This window comes from Cinclus cinclus, chromosome 3, assembly GCF_963662255.1.
Source record: "Cinclus cinclus chromosome 3, bCinCin1.1, whole genome shotgun sequence".
NCBI lineage: Eukaryota > Metazoa > Chordata > Aves > Passeriformes > Cinclidae > Cinclus > Cinclus cinclus.
This window is the reverse complement of record NC_085048.1, coordinates 44,538,841-44,554,533: the sequence shown is the minus strand read 5'-3', so window position 1 is coordinate 44,554,533 and position 15,693 is coordinate 44,538,841. Positions and strand designations below refer to the sequence as shown.

The 15,693-nt window shown below is 43.0% G+C and overlaps 2 protein-coding genes across 3 annotated transcripts in view; one reads left to right on the top strand and one right to left on the bottom strand.

The window, feature by feature from the left end:
* The window catches only part of SESN1 (sestrin 1), a 75,811-nt gene extending 71,971 nt beyond the window's left edge, over nt 1-3,840 (top strand). For both annotated transcript variants that reach the window (XM_062488724.1, XM_062488725.1), the window contains exons 7-10: nt 322-434; nt 675-865; nt 1,095-1,239; nt 2,722-3,840. In XM_062488724.1, the coding sequence (XP_062344708.1) occupies nt 322-434; nt 675-865; nt 1,095-1,239; nt 2,722-2,808 (536 nt within the window). In that variant the 3' untranslated portion in view covers nt 2,809-3,840. The remainder of the gene's footprint in view (nt 1-321; nt 435-674; nt 866-1,094; nt 1,240-2,721) is intronic.
* A 3,007-nt stretch (nt 3,841-6,847) lies between these two features.
* The window catches only part of ARMC2 (armadillo repeat containing 2), a 59,061-nt gene continuing 50,215 nt past the window's right edge, over nt 6,848-15,693 (bottom strand). Inside the window, exons 15-18 of the mRNA XM_062488723.1 lie at nt 14,853-14,966; nt 13,373-13,505; nt 11,045-11,202; nt 6,848-6,981 (exon numbers count right to left, since the gene is read on the bottom strand). Of these exons, the coding sequence (XP_062344707.1) occupies nt 6,848-6,981; nt 11,045-11,202; nt 13,373-13,505; nt 14,853-14,966 (539 nt within the window). The remainder of the gene's footprint in view (nt 6,982-11,044; nt 11,203-13,372; nt 13,506-14,852; nt 14,967-15,693) is intronic.

Here is a 15,693-nt window from a genome sequence, read left to right as displayed (position 1 = left end):
CTTCCCCTAACATTTTTACAGACGTCTTGAGTTAGGGGGAAAATGTGCCCTAGATTCAGGGGATATGGTGAAGACTGCAGTACAACAGAAGGGAGAAAAATATTTTTGTCTGTAAGAAAAAGCCTGAGTGTTTTTCATGGAGTTGCCTCTGAACACCATGGCTGTAGTCACAGAGCTGTACCACAGAATCTTAATATGGGCAGTCCAGTGAAAATGTGTTTGATTAAAAAGCACAGAGACCCATTCTTCTGCAGGAGTTCTGCTCATACATTTCCAATTTGTTCTTTCCAAATTGTGTGAAATTCTTTTTGCCATTAACAGAAGATGAAGAATCTGCAGCCACAAGAGATGTGTCTCGTCACTTTGAGGATACCAGCTATGGTTACAAAGACTTCTCCAGACACGGAATGCACGTGCCCACCTTTCGTGTTCAGGTAAAAGGCTGGGGGCTGCTTAGTCAGGAGGCTTAGGGAACAACCTGCTCGTTGTGCCAGATACCAAACCTGGAAATGGCTGTGCTCTCACTGCCCCATGGGTGAGGCTTAAAGTCAGCAAATGAATGACCCCTACCCCCAGTGAAATATCTGTCTTGGGATCTGTAACTGTATTAAAGCTCTGGGTCTTCACAAGTTCATTTCTGAAATGTTCCATTCTGCATTTTTACTTATTCTAAGGATTATTCCTGGGAAGACCATGGCTATTCCTTGGTTAATCGTCTCTATCCAGACGTGGGACAACTACTTGATGAGAAGTTCCATATTGCTTATAATCTGACTTATAACACAATGGCCATGCACAAAGATGTGGATACCTCGATGCTAAGACGAGCTATTTGGAACTATATTCATTGTATGTTTGGAATAAGGTCAGTTTTACTGTTTTTGTTCTCAACACATTGGTTTTTCTTTCTCGTGTTGAACCACAACTATTTATTAAGCAAACATGCTTGTATTTTTAAACATACTTTTGTTTATGGGGGAGGGCCATTAGTGCTACTTACCCAATAATTTGTTTTGCCATAGGAACTTAGAAGCAGTGCAAGTGAAATAACTGCTGCATGAAAATGAAAGTGTTTTTCTTGCAATTCCAAACAGATATGATGATTATGACTATGGTGAAATTAATCAGTTGTTGGACCGCAGCTTTAAAGTTTATATCAAGACTGTGGTTTGCACTCCTGAAAAGACCACAAAAAGAATGTATGATAGCTTCTGGAGACAATTTGAACACTCTGAGAAGGTACAGTTGGTGTGCATGCTGAGGGACAGCCACGGGCCCCAGATCAGTGTCTCCCTGACAGCCACGCAGCTTAAGCTTTGCTGATGCTCCTGGGGTTCTGCTCACAGTCAAGTCATTGGGAGGTGTCATGTTCCCAGGCTGAAATAATCTCCCTTTTCCTCCTGCCTGTGTCAGGCTAACAGCTGACACGGACTGGGCAAGCTCTGAGCAGTACAAGGCGTTAGACATGAGAATGGTACAGCTTCACCTCAACTGCAGTGAGTGCTGCTTGTATCCCAGAGATGAAGGGAAGTGTGCAAGATCCATCCATCCCTTGGCAGCAGACCTGGAACAGCTCTTTGGCTGCCCCAGGGTCTTTCCAGTCCCCTGGTCCTTCTGGCATGAATAGCCTCAAAGCAGCTTCTTTGTTAAAGCCTAAAAGCTCTGCTGCTGGGTTAACAGTCTGAATTGTACCTCACAGATACTGAATCCATTAAGTTTATATCCTTCCGGTTTTTTTCTTTGGAAAGGTATTTCTTGGCCTCACTTAAACTCAATGCTGAAACCAAAAATTGCAAAAATCATTAATGTTCATATCATTAGAGGCTCTAGTTTTTTGTAAACCCCTTAAAGTAGGGTCCTATAACTACAGTGATTTAAGATGGTTCAAGTAAAGCACTGCCTATGTTTTAGTTAGACTAACTATGATAGATGAGGTTTCCAAGCACAAAGATCCTTTAAAGCCCATAACTTTGCATCCCCATAGCCATCAAAATCCAAGGCTCGTTCCCATATGTGTAACTGAACATACATCCTCACAGAGCTCATGCAGATGAAACCATACACAACCCTTACATGCCTGAGCAAACTCACAGCAACCTGCTGTCAGTGAGAAAATACTTTCACACCCTCCCTCCCACAAGTTTTTGATCTCATCCTCAAAGAAATGCAGTAAAGGCATTGAGGGGATGACCTGGGGAACTAAAATTCTTACCTCCAGTAGCTACTGAACACCTGTGTCTCTAGAGATGGCAGGTTTATGGCACTCTGTGTTGTTCAGGTGGTAGCTGCCTGCATGTTTCTCTCAGTCCCCAGGGGCAAATGTCCTCATCACCTCTGCCTTTGCTAGCACTGCCCTTCTGCCTCTAATCATTAGCCTCACTGAAATTGAACAAGCTGTGCATAATTGTGCTGCTGAAGAAGGGCTTGTGTGCTTGAAAGCTTGTCTGTTTTTTCCTGCTAAAGGATGATTTCCTCTTCCTATAGCCCCAGCCCTGCCCCAGTGTGCCCGTGAGTCAGTACCACGTTGTGCCTCAGCACCAGGTGTGGCATTGGTTCCTCTGCCCCCCTCAGTGTAACTCCACAGCAAGGTCGGGGTGATGACATGGGCAGCGCTCCCCTGCTGCTGCACCAGCACAACACCCACGGCCCCAAGGCTTCCTTTGGCTGCAGCACGTGGTGGTGAGCACGCTGCTAAAGCATAACTTCTTCTCTCTCCTGAAGGTCCATGTAAATTTGCTTCTGGTAGAAGCTCGGATGCAAGCAGAACTACTTTATGCTCTGAGAGCTATTACTCGCTATATGACCTGATGTCTCTGGCTGCCTGTCGACGCTGGAATGTTCTGCAGCTGCAGTATGGCAGAGGAAGATACGAAGCCTCAGGACCAACAGTAGCTATAAGTTAAGATGCCCATTGTGCCATAACTCCTTTAGTTTCAGCTATTTCCATGTTTGGAATATCACTGCTGCCACTGGGCAGCGAACGCTTGGCAGTTGACAGACAGGGTTGTGCAGAAGTGCTGCCCGCTCATGGTATTTTGGCTTTAGACAGCCCGGGACATTCTCTGAACTTGTGGCAATATAGCAAACCATAGATACATAGATCTTGTGTTAAGGCAAATACTGCGGGAGTCGGAGTGCGAAAAGAACTGGGACTTGATGACATTTGCTTTCCCTACAAGAATAATTTTAGAAAATCTTGATGCTGCTATTTGTGCAGGTGGAGTGAACAGACCCAGGCTGTTCCAGCTGAGCTAGAAATGAAAAGTGAGCACTGCTATTGTCTGAGCCTTTACTGTGTGTGGTTTCAAAAAAGCCTTGTTATTTAGACTCCCTGTTTAATCAGAACTAAACCTCTTCTGTCCACACTGATAATTTGAAAGATAGCAGTCAATTTTCTCAACTAGTTTAGCCTTAAAAACAGGATGTTTGTTCAGCATTATTTCATAAACTCCAAAGTGCAATGGTCTTCCTATGGAAAGAAGGGGACTGGAGTCCTCAGAGCTTCTTAGAGATCTACCTACACAAAGTGTCGAGTAGCTTCTTGTCCTCCTTTTTGCGGATGAACCAAGAAGGAGGTGGGACAAGGTGTGGGAATGTTGTTCTAGACTGCCAAACAGTCCTACTCTATTACATGCCCAATGCTGGTCTTAATGATTTTTGCAGTTGCTTAAATAACTAGGCTAAAAAACATCTATTTTTAGTAAATCAAAACATGATTTAAATGCTGACATTTAATATACAGTGGTTTTGGAGAACACATGAATACTTTTGTATGAGTGTGAATTACTTTTTAAATTTGTCAGTATTACTGGTATTTTTGAAATAAAGGTAACAACTTTTTCTCTTTGTGTTTCTGTATAGTTTAACTTTAAGCTTCTGTTCTTATGGGCTCCATGACCATGTAAAACATTTGAAACAGTAACTGAGCAAACACAGTTAAAATCATGAGCCAACTAAGTCTAAAATGGTGGGAGGAAAAATTTAAAAACACAGTTAGAGCTTCCCTAACTTAAGTGGGAACACCTCTTCTGTACTGCTGGTATTTTCACCCATCTGGTCTAAGCTCTCAGACACAAGCTGTGATTCTTGGGGTGTGTGGTGCAGGGCTAGGAGTTGGACTCAGTGATGCTGATGGGTCCTTTCCAACTCAGCTGATTGTATGATTTTCTGTAATTCAGTGAAATGGATTTTTCCCAAGCCCACAAGCAGCATCAGTTTAATTTTTGTCCTCGGGCCTGGGTCTCAGCTCAGACTGGTTTCTCTTTCTACAGAACCTTCTGAGAACAGTTTTAAGTTTACAGTCCAAGAAGCTAAAATATCTAAAAAGATCTGGGGGAGAAAGATTAATAAACTGTCAAAAATTGTGACTAACAGGAAGCATCTGGTGCTTCCTCTTAACTGAAAATACAGGATTTTTAATGTTCCAAAAACAGAGCAAAACTTTCCTGTCTTAAGGGCATTGTACAGCTGAGCTGTGCCTTTCCAGTCTGTGAACAGTTTCTGCAGTGCTTGAGTCTGCAGGTGCTTTCTGAGGTTGAAGGTAGGCATGAATTTTTCCAAGAAACCTAAACTGGCTGTTTCCATCCTATACTCTCCAGCCATATCCAAGTGCCCACTTGCTTTTCAAGCAGTAAACACTATAGTGGATCTGTGTGTGAGTGGCTTTATCTGGTCACAGCTGCCATCAGAGCACAAGCCACAACCTGCAGCCAATCCCAACTCGCTGCCCTGTACTCCCGTGCCCCAGCCCGTGGCTGTGAAGTGCAGCAGCCTCGGGTACCTCAGCTGTAGTACTGGCAGCTCTCCCCAAGGAAGAACAGGAATGGGCTCCTGGACACGAGAGAGCTGCTGTACTGAGGTCTTTGGCAGAGATACCCAAATGGTAAATTATGCCATAAGAACAAACCTGAAATCCAGCATTCTAGGGCTGCTTCTTACTACTCACAGGTCTTTCTCCAGAGGAAGACAGAGGCTGGCATAGCTCAAATGGAAGGGGATTCAAGGTCCTGTGCCGCCCTCTCTTCTCAATCCACCTCCTCTGAACATGTCTCCTCCTGCACAAAGGCCAGAGCTCACACGTGGTGGCCATCCCAGGATCCTCAGCTCTGCCCTGTGCTGCAGACACAGAGCTTCAGGCTTTTGCCTACAGTTCGATCAGTAATAATTGACATAATTAGTGTTGCATTTGAACAAATCTTAATTGCCCAAGCAGCACCTTGACTTGAGCCAGCCGTCAGTTCAGCTGCCTTCTGACAGAGACTCAGCCCTTGTCAATTCTGATCAGTCCTGCTGATGGGCCTTGGCCACGGGCGCCTTTCCCAGTGCCCCCACCCTGCCCTGCACAGCCGGGTGTGTGCCTGCCTTGCTGTGACACAAATGCCAGGAACAACTGCCTCCAGCTTCTTCCTCACAGGGACTACTAACCCATCATCCTTCAATACTCTCTCAAAACAAATCCATTCTTTTCTCCCAGAAACAAATGGGACATTGAAGCCATTTATCTTCCCTTCAACTTCAGCTGAAATTAAAATGGCAAAAGAAGGGATGATAATTAAGATACTTTTAAGCTGAGCAGAGCTGTTGTTGGAGCCAAACCACAGTGAAGGCCGAGCACTTTTCTCCTGTGGATTGCAGTGACAGAGGCTGCCACCACACAAGCTCCCACAGCAGGGCTGAGCCTGGCTGGGCACAAGTAACACCTGAGCTGCTAAGAGACAAATGATGAAGCAAATTTTATCACCTCCACTGAAGTCTCCTCCTCACCACTCCCAAAACCTGGAGCACGAAATCTCCCTTCTCCTGCCCCGTAAAAGCAGGGATCTAAACTAGGAAAGAAGTCTTGCTGCCCTTCTACTGTGGCTCTACTTCCTGGTCTCCTCAGTGCCTGGAAGCAGAGGTCTGGGTGCTGCCAAAGGTAGAGAGAAGGGTGCCACTGAGGGAGCTCTGAATCACAACAAATTCCTCCAGTCTCTCGGGATTGCCAGGCTGGAGCTGCAGCAGTCAGGAGGAACAAGGCAAAAGAGGCCTGTTATGGCCCCACACAGGCTCAGCAAGACAGCTGGCCAAGAAATCTGAGAGGTAGAGGCATGTGGGCAGCTCCTGGGAGTGTGGGACCAACTGAGAGAAGGTAAAAATCTTCTCTGATATCTTCTGGGATATGGGTGTTTTGCCTAAAGATGTGAAGTCCCAATTCAGAAAAGACTAGCACAGCTGGACCTACATACCATAGGCATCAAGGCAGTAGCTGGGTTAGCTGGGATACCTTAGACCCTAGACCCCAGTGTCAGAAGGAAGAGGGGAATCGCGCAAGGAAAGGGGGGTGACTTTCACTGACCACCAACAGTGTTTGATCTGAAGAGTGAAGCTCATGAAGGAACACAGGACAATGCCCCAACAGCCCTGGGTTATTCTGTCACAGAAGCTCCTTAAGGTAGAAGTGTGACAATGTCTGCAGGTGAGATGTGGCTCCTGTCACATAATATTTGTTTGCACAGCATCTTTGGTACCACAGAGGTCCAAATACACACTCATAACTTTCCTTTTAAAAATTACAAGTCCAGCAAGTATTTTTGTTTCACTTTTCCAGTCAAGAAACAATGTAATTACTAGACAAGTCACACTGAACAGCTGCTTCATCAGCTCAAGTATATTGTAAAACACATGCAAAAATTTCATACAAGCTCTTCAAAAGATAGCATCCAGTACATAAATGCCAGGGTTTTCTGATTTCTTTTTTTTAAACAGTCATGCTCACCAATAAGCTTACCAATGGCAATGTACAGGTATATTAGAAATACACAATTTACCCAACAAAAAAACCCCAACTGATTAAAATGGAGTGATAGACTCAGCTGGAAGAGTGATGGCTTTGAATTCTGTCAAGAAGTTTTTCTGCCACGGGTTTGAACTCTCTTTCCCAATACACTCTTTGGCAGTCCTTTATATCTCTCTCAAGGCTGCACTTCAGCTCTACCTCTTCATCTGTAATCAAGGAAAATACTGTTATCAGTTCCTGATAAAAATACATTCAACTCGTATTTTGTGACACATACAGCTTACCAGTTGTATATGCTGATGTCTTAAAAACAACTGCACTTGAGATAAGTTAAGCATCCGTCTGAAGGTCTTAAATTTAATTGGAAATAAAGGATGGTAAGATCAGTAGAACAGTGAAAACAGTACTGCAGGTTCTTTTATTCTCACACCTCATAGTGTCTCCGAGGCAAAAACTGTCTCTGATACCGACTATTTACTGTGCCTGTCAGCCTGGAAAGTTCCCAGGGTTTAACACTACCCACAGCAATCTTGCTGAAGTAAGCAATCTGTTGATCTATGTTTTTCCTGCCCCAACTATGTTTTTCCTGCCCCCAGTTGCTCTGCTCATCTGGAGACTCTTTCAAACTCCACCTATTCTCACACTGAAGGAACTTGAACCACACTAGTTATTGTATTTACTGATGCTTTCCCTTCCTTGCAAATTTCAAAAATAAAAAAACAGGACAGTTTTTATGAAAGACAATGTTAGGAATGAAAGGAAGTCATCAGTCATTTTTCCCCCTCCACTTTGCTTGGCATTGGATGTGGCAAAGAGACAAACTTTTAGAGAAAACAGTCTGAAACCAGAAGCATTCTCCTGAATCATAATCCACAAACACAGCTGATAATGCTGAACAGATGTCTTCACACAGTTTAACAGAAGGATATTTGACAGCCTTTTGGCCATAAACAGACCCAAAATGAAGTTAGAATCCTGCTCAAATAGGCAACACTTAACCCTTGGGCTACACTATGAAAAAGCACCAGATTCACAATGTGTCAAATAAATAACTCTGTAAGGGAACTTATTGCACAGTCACATCAGGTAAAGGCAACTTGAGGCAGAAGAGAAACTTCAGTTACCCACATTTTCAGTCAAAGTTTGTGTAGAAGAGATGCTCCAACAGCACTTACTCCCATCCAAAAGCATGCCAAGGTGCCTGTGCAGATCAGATGGCCTGAGCTGAGACAGGTATGAAGGAGAAAATGACATTCCTGTCTGTGGAGATGGGCTCCAGCTCACACAAAGTTAGCAGTAACTGGAAACAGTACTTGGCTCCTGTGCCACTACACAGCAAGTATCGAAATTAAAGAGAGGCTGATTGTGAGAAAGATTTCAAAAGAGGTCCTAGGTAAGGAGATGGCATTTAGAGTTTTTCTGTAATAAAATAAAGAGGAAAAGAATAACCATTATTTCAAAAAGGATGTCATATGTCTGCAGGAAGAAAACTTGTAATCAGAGATAAAATCTAGCATCCGACATCAAATCCATATTTGATGATGTCACAGGATAATTTAGGTTGGAAAAAAACTCTGGAGCAGAATCACCATGTATCAGTTTGCTCTAGTCCATGTACTATTGAGTACTGAACACCTTCTACAACAGCAGCCAGTTCCAGTGCTTAACCCCCACAACGGAGATCTCTTTTCCTAATGTTTAACTAGAATTTTGTCTTATTGCAACCTGTGCTCATTAGCTCTTGTCCTGTCAATGGCACAGTAACCCAACATATCTAAAATCAATCTCAGCAGCAGAGAAGCCAAAGACCCTGAAGTGGAAAATAAGGGATTATGGGGTTTGTTGTTAAGGAGAATTTCTTTGCCTACTCCTGTTTTTTCTACCCAAATTAACTCTGTTCTAACACAGAGTGAGAGGCATTTCTCCCTTCTATTAGACAGCTGTGCTCCCCAGAAGTGAACTGAGTATTTATGGAATCACTGAGGTCGAGAATTCCAGCCTACAAGAACAAGGGTCAGAAGCAGTTCAAAGCTGAAGTGTTGAACTGAAACAGTAAATTTCCCAAAGCAGAACGTGAGTAACGCTGTGGATCAGTGAGGATCAGCGCTCTGCATGCAAGCTGTGCATCCTCAGATAATTTAATTTTCCCACGACTCTCCTCAAAACCCAGAAATACTGGGTCCTGGCCAAAGAGCATATGTGCTGGCTGCAAGCCCAGGAACAACACAAACACACTGGGTCTGCATATTGTGGGGGAAACTGGAGACTGGAGTGCAGACCCCTGCAGCCTGCAAGGGCTGCCCGTCCTTGAAACACCGGCAAGACAGGGCCTGGGAGCCCTGGAAGTTCTGTCAAGCCATGTAAGAGTTCACATGGGCTGAAGTTCCAAAATAACTTCCTGGAATTGATAGTGGAGGTAAAAGTCAGCCCAAGAAAAAGTCTGGAGAGAGAGGGAGAAACTTTCTCTTCAGTGAAAGACCAAACAGAAGAACGTTCCCAAGACAGAGGCTCATCTCCACTGCTGCTCATGACAGCCTGGCCCAAGACAAAGCTGCTGCCAGGGGCTGGGAATAGCAGTGTCCAGAAGCTCTGAGCCAGCAGAGTGACATGAAACTCCAGAGCAGCTGAAAGAAGGTGAATGACAAGTGCCATTGGAAAGCAGGGCCACTGCATCTCAAGCTGCTGGGATCAGGCAGGGAAAAACAAATAGTGCCCTTTGTCCAGCTCTTGGGCACATCTTCTTTTCAGGCCATTCCCATTCCCTTTTGCCTCCTTGTATCTTTTGTCATCCTGTGCCAGATGGGGGAGGGAAAAATAAAGGGGAGGAGGCCAAGCGCAGCAGGTGAAGCGAGGTGTCTGCTGTGCCATGCTCCACTTTTTCCGCTTCCCAAGGGTGTGCTGACGCTCAAGTACAGTTCACTGGCTGTCAGCAGTTGCCTCCTGCTTCCTGAATGATAGAATCAGAGCAATGACAGTTCAAGGCTGTTACTGGACACAACAGGAGGAGGAAGATGTAGGACAATATTAACCAGCTGCTATTATTAAGATCTGTTGGCTCTCTGCACACAGAGGAACCAGATCCCATGAGTAAGATGTTCTTTTCCTACAGCTCCTCAGTGTGAAGAATGACTGGCCTTCTGATTTAATTCTAACCTATTCCTAAATAATTACCATTAATTAATCACAGCTGTAACTGCAATTGCAATTGTATGCGAACTTCCAGTTCATGGAAGTTATACTATTCAATGAGAGTTACAATTGCTATCCAGCCTGGACTGTGCAGTCAAATCAATTGCTTCAATAAGCAGTGTTAAATGCAGAGGTGAAAAAAACCCACGTACTTTCTAAAACAAATACATATACCCCTTGCTGTGTGCCAGAAAATTTAAGCGTAATTGTGGCTGTAAAGTTTGCAGGTCTCTTGCAGAATGTTAAACAGTGCAGTAATAACCTTGAATCACTGCTATTTTCACATAAATAGATGGAATTACTGCACACATTAAGATAAAGTCCATCATAGCAAGGAATGTAATACAAGGAACTACTACAGCAGTGAATATCAGTGATTCTGCTTTAACTGGAAAGAAGTTATCACAAATCCACCCACTTTTTTGACTGTCTACAATAAAAGACACCATGAGATTTCACATTCTGTCAGGGTCTGACAGTAAACATACATCCTAAATCCATTTCCAATTATAAACCAAACATAGCTAGTTTCCTTCAATTTAGTTTATATTTTAAAGATTTTTTTTTAAAGATAATTGCAAGTGACCTACCCAAAATAAAATCATAAGCAAAGCAGTGCTCAAAAACTAAAGGAGAAATATTGCATATACTGGCTACAGGACTATTACACAGCCACTAAACTATGTAAAATTTGAAGTAAAAGTAAATGCCCAGATGAAAAGATCCCACTGGGTAAGCAAATCAAGGTCCTTACATTCACTTTCAGCCTCTCTGGAGCAAAGAGCACACCCTTCCTAGCTTTAGGGAGCAGATGAGAAATTGCCAGGATGCTGTCCTTGCCCACAAGGAGACCATGGAGAGAAAAGAAAGGTGGCCAGGCAGCAAAGTCAGCCTGCTGCTCCCCAGAAATGCCACGATCCCCAGTGTGTGCTGCACAGGGACCACTGTGCTGCTGGACACTCCACACTGGCCAGCCACTGAAAGCTGCAGGACAGACTTCCCACCCAAACCAACCCTGCTCTGATTTTGCTCCTTCCATTTCTTTTATTGAGGAAAAGAGAACATGACCACGAGTCTCACCCAGAAATGCTGAGAGCAGCAGCAGCAGTGTGTTGGTGTCTCCTCCAAAGCAGGAGGCTGTGCTCGTCATGTTCTCGCTGTAGTTCCACAGGGTTTTGCAGATCAAACACGAGAGCTGCCAGTCTGCTGGCCCAAAGTCTTGTAAGCAGTCAACCAACCTGTCAGTACCAAACCAAAACAGTGGTTTGTTCCATGGAATTCTCTCCCGAGCTCTTCCAAATCTAGCAGTCTAGAAATGTTAGCAAGATCAATGGAAGCTTGCAGGAAAATTCTGTTATTAAACTTCAGATGCTACTTTCTTCCTCAGTAACTTCCCCCTTTTCATTTAGTGCAGTTCCCCAAGGATGTGGATATGCCTTTTGTCTACATATGTGTGTGCCTGCCTGCAGCTGCCCATCCTCTGTAACTTTCTAACCAAACTGACCAATTGCACTCCCATACTTTGCAAATGTAACTACTTCAGAGACAGTAAAATTCCATCAAATTTCATTACAATCTGTGGCTACCACTAAAGCAAAGACTGCAATCCAAGCCAAACTTTGTAAGACACTAATGATTCACCTGGAAAAGGTGGTGTGAATGCAGAAAAAGCTTCAGTCATAAAGATTTCATCTCACTACACAGCAGATCATCTCACCAAGAAAACAAATTCAAAGGAATTTTCTTCTTCCACGATCAAAGAATTACCTTTCACATGCACTGAAGTCTTACAATTCTGCAGATCTCACCCATTTTTGCATTTCCTCAGCCTGTACTCCCAAGGGAATCCTCTCAGAAATGCCCGTTTTATTAATGACCATTAGGTTCCAGACCTTTCTCCCCATCTCCCTTCCTTGCAGACACCAAATGCAGGCTGGATCCTAAACAGGACTCTGAAATGAAGCTGTAACTTTTCTGCCTGCACCAGCTTACACACAATAGCTATCCAGAACTCCCATTTCCAAACTGCAGAGTTCCCAGGTCCTAGGGCTGCAGAAGTAAACCTCTTCCACCTGCTGTCCCTGGTGACCTCTCCAATAGCGATCCATTGCGGTTCTCCAACCTTAGGACCCCCTCCTTGCCTCACTTCCCCACTTCACAGAGAGAGTTATAATCTGTTGATTAGTAAAGGATAACTACTATATTCAGGTATGGCTGAAAATAACAGTCAATGAAGACCACCCAAAAAGAGGTTTGCTTTTTTTCTCCTCTCTGAAGGCCAGTGATTGTGGAACAGGAGGCATCTAATGAAAAGCCAAAAGAACTTGGCCTATATTTTTTTAAATTTAACTCTCTGAAAAAACTAATTCCATATTGTCTTTGGGGCACTATATATTGGTATAATAACCTCAGTCCCAAAAATGCATAGAGCGGGTTTGGCAAAGTCAGGATGATATCTTTAACAATCACTTCCAAATTCTTTAGATTCATTCCATGCTGGTACTACTTTTTGTTCCTTTCCTCACAAATTTTCAGACACAGTATAGAAAATTCTGAATTTATATGATTCTATAGGCAACAGACTATTCTATATAGTAGAAAATTCTCACATTTATTATTCAATTTTCCAGCAACTCTTTTTTATTCACCTTTTCCAGCTTTATATTGCAAGTTAACTAGAACATGGGAAGGAAGGACAAGAAGACTATGCATTGTTTACAGTGTATAAAAAAGTAATTATACGATGTATGAACAGGAAAGCATTTCAAAGTGAGGCATATTGTTTCATAACTGTGGGCTGTATCAACTGCTTTACAAGCACAGGAACATGATCTTTCATGTTGCTCCAATTAAGCTGGATCTGCTATTATCTGAACATCAAAGCCAGAAGTGTTGCAGAGGTTTTTCAAGGTCTAATATCCCTTACAATGTTATAGTGCCTTAAACTTGAACTCCCAGAGAGAGGAGACTCAGGAGCTGCTCCCTACCGAGCATGGTTACATCAGGTAGTTTTCCCTACAGAACCAAATGGTTACAAAAATTGTAAGGGACCATGTGGGATATCACTTCCTGAACTCCGTTCACACTTGTACCTGACACACACTGACTGTGCGGTTCACTGCAACCCACCCAGGATCCAGTAAAGCCAAGCACAAGCAGCTGCAAAGCCAGGCCTCAGTTGCTTTCTTTAATGGTACCCGCTGCTGGGTACATCACAGAGAGTCTTTGGGATACTTTTCTGTGGGGTTTGGCTCATATGAAAGGCTTGTTCTCAAAGAACTTTAAATACTAATGTCTACTATGCTGGGATTTATTACAAGCAACTGGCCTCAGAAAAAATAATACAATTGAAACTTTTTAGCCAAACTACATAAAATTGCCTTTTCTCAAGCACAGTCAGGAACTTACTTTCCAATTCCTCCTTCTTCCATCAGAAAAGCTCGTTTGTTCTCATCTACTGTGAGATTGAGCAGAACTCCACAGGCAGGAAAACAGACCTCTCGGTTCTTGGAATCGAGCAAAGCAATCATGAACTTGTATACTGGATTGTAAAGAAAGAAACAATATTACTAGGAGGATGGATTTACCATACAAGTGGCATTACAATATACTTATTAGAAAGCAGTCAAATGCAGAAGACCCTATCCAAAAATTCACCCTTGTAGTGTACTACTGTAACATTTGTAGAGGAGGCACATGACAGAGTAACATCATTCAGAACACCAGTTTCCTTCAAAACAACAAACCAGAAATTCTAGTAATAAAAATACACCAAAGAAATGTGAAAATCCCATCAAAAGAGGCTAAGTTGACCAAACTGAATTGCAGTTTACTTCTTGAAAGTATCACCCCTCCTTTCCATCCCAGAGTCAGCAGAAATTGCAAGGATTTGGCATCTAGCACTCAGAGGAGGAAGTTCTTTCCCCTGTGAGTGCAGGGTTGTCCCAGACTGCACCAAGTCCAGCTGGAAGCGCAGCAGCCTGGGGCTCCTGTGGGAGCATCCTTCAGCACCTGCTGGCACTGACTGCGGAGCTCTGGAGGCAGCCCCAGCCAGAGAGCTGGGCTGGCCTCACCGAGAGGAATCCTCTCAGCAATTCCTGAGCTTGGCACACCAACACCACAGTCTTTCCCAGCTGGACAATTTAGTCCTTTGACTGAGACTGTACACCAGGAACCAGCTACTAAGGGTCACTTCTCCCTTCAAATATGGTGATGTGCCACCCTTGGATCACCTCACTTTCAGCACCAAGAGGCAGAACAAAAAAGAAAAAAAAAAAATTACAGCGAACTGATGACACACCTTCTGTGGAAAACAAGGAGTTGCCATTTTCCCCGAAGCCCTTTAGACCCAAAGCAAAAGGACCTGAGAAGATTTGCAGCCTACTTCACCCCGAGGCAAATAGGAGGTCTTTGCTGAGGCAGTCAAATCCTAGCCCCACGTTACAAAGTACTAACAAGCTGTTGACTATGGGAATCAAAAATCTGAGATTATGAACCTAAATGAGATATTAGTTGGATTTTCATTTTATTTCATATCACTACTAGCCTGCAGGATCTGAAAAGCTATTTGAGTAAAGGGAAATTTCAAATTTGAAACTTTAGGAAAAACAGAGTTTTTGTAGTATTTACCTTTGTAAAGTAAAGTACCATGAAAGTACTTTGAAAGTACCATGGCATATTTTTCCTACTCCAATATTTCCATTTTAATGAAACTGAAATAAAATGGTGTTCATAATGACTATTATTGGATTCTGATGTTGGCCTGATTTGCAAAACATCAGGGAAAATTACTTCTACCCTTTAACTGAGACAGCTTATCAACAATCTTTTCTTTTTAGAAGCATGGACATTTAAAAATAGAACTCCTACAAGTGCAAAAGTAACTCACTCTTTTTCTGCATGATGAAGTCACGGATCTCATAATGCTGGGAAAGATTGCCAAAGACTCTGACAGCCTCCACAACTGCATCCATATTGTAACTCATTAACAGCTTTACAAGCACTATTGGTTTGCAGAGAAATTAAATAAAAATAATTACTTCTAAATCACATGGATTTTTTTTATCAGCAAATATCAGAATTCAAACAGCAACAGTGATAAATGTAATAAATGGGAGAAGTTGTCTATCTGTCTGTTGGCAGCAAAGGGGGTGAGCTGATGGTAGAACAAGAATGAAATTGTGTAGGGATTTGAAGATAAAACAAAGAGCTCCAATATGGGACTATATGCAAAGGAACAAAGAAGGAGTTATGGAGACAATCTAAGCATAGTTGTAATAATGGGAGCCAGTTCTGCTATGCAGATTTGAGTGGGCTCTTGTGAAAATTGAGGAAGACATAATTTTTTAAATGCTGTAATGCAGAGGAGATTTGATTTAGATGCTGAACAGGTGGTCTTATGGTAGGATGTCTCCTAAAGCTCAAATTATTTTCTGACATTAGCTCTGTTTTCTTCTCAGTGCTGCTAGAACAAGAAACACATTTTCTCTGAACAGCTACTTAATATTGGCCCAATCTGAAGCAGTCACATACTTGCTGCTTTTCTGCTTAATAGTTTCACATATGATCACTGTGTACTTCAGCAGCAGGAATGAGACCTTCAGCACTTCCTAGGAAGAGCTACCACCATGGAGGATTTTGGTGCATGGCAGAGGAGTGATATTACAGAAGTTACATTTGTCAGTCTTCTGTGAGTACAAAGCAAAGCACTGAAATCAGTCCATAATACA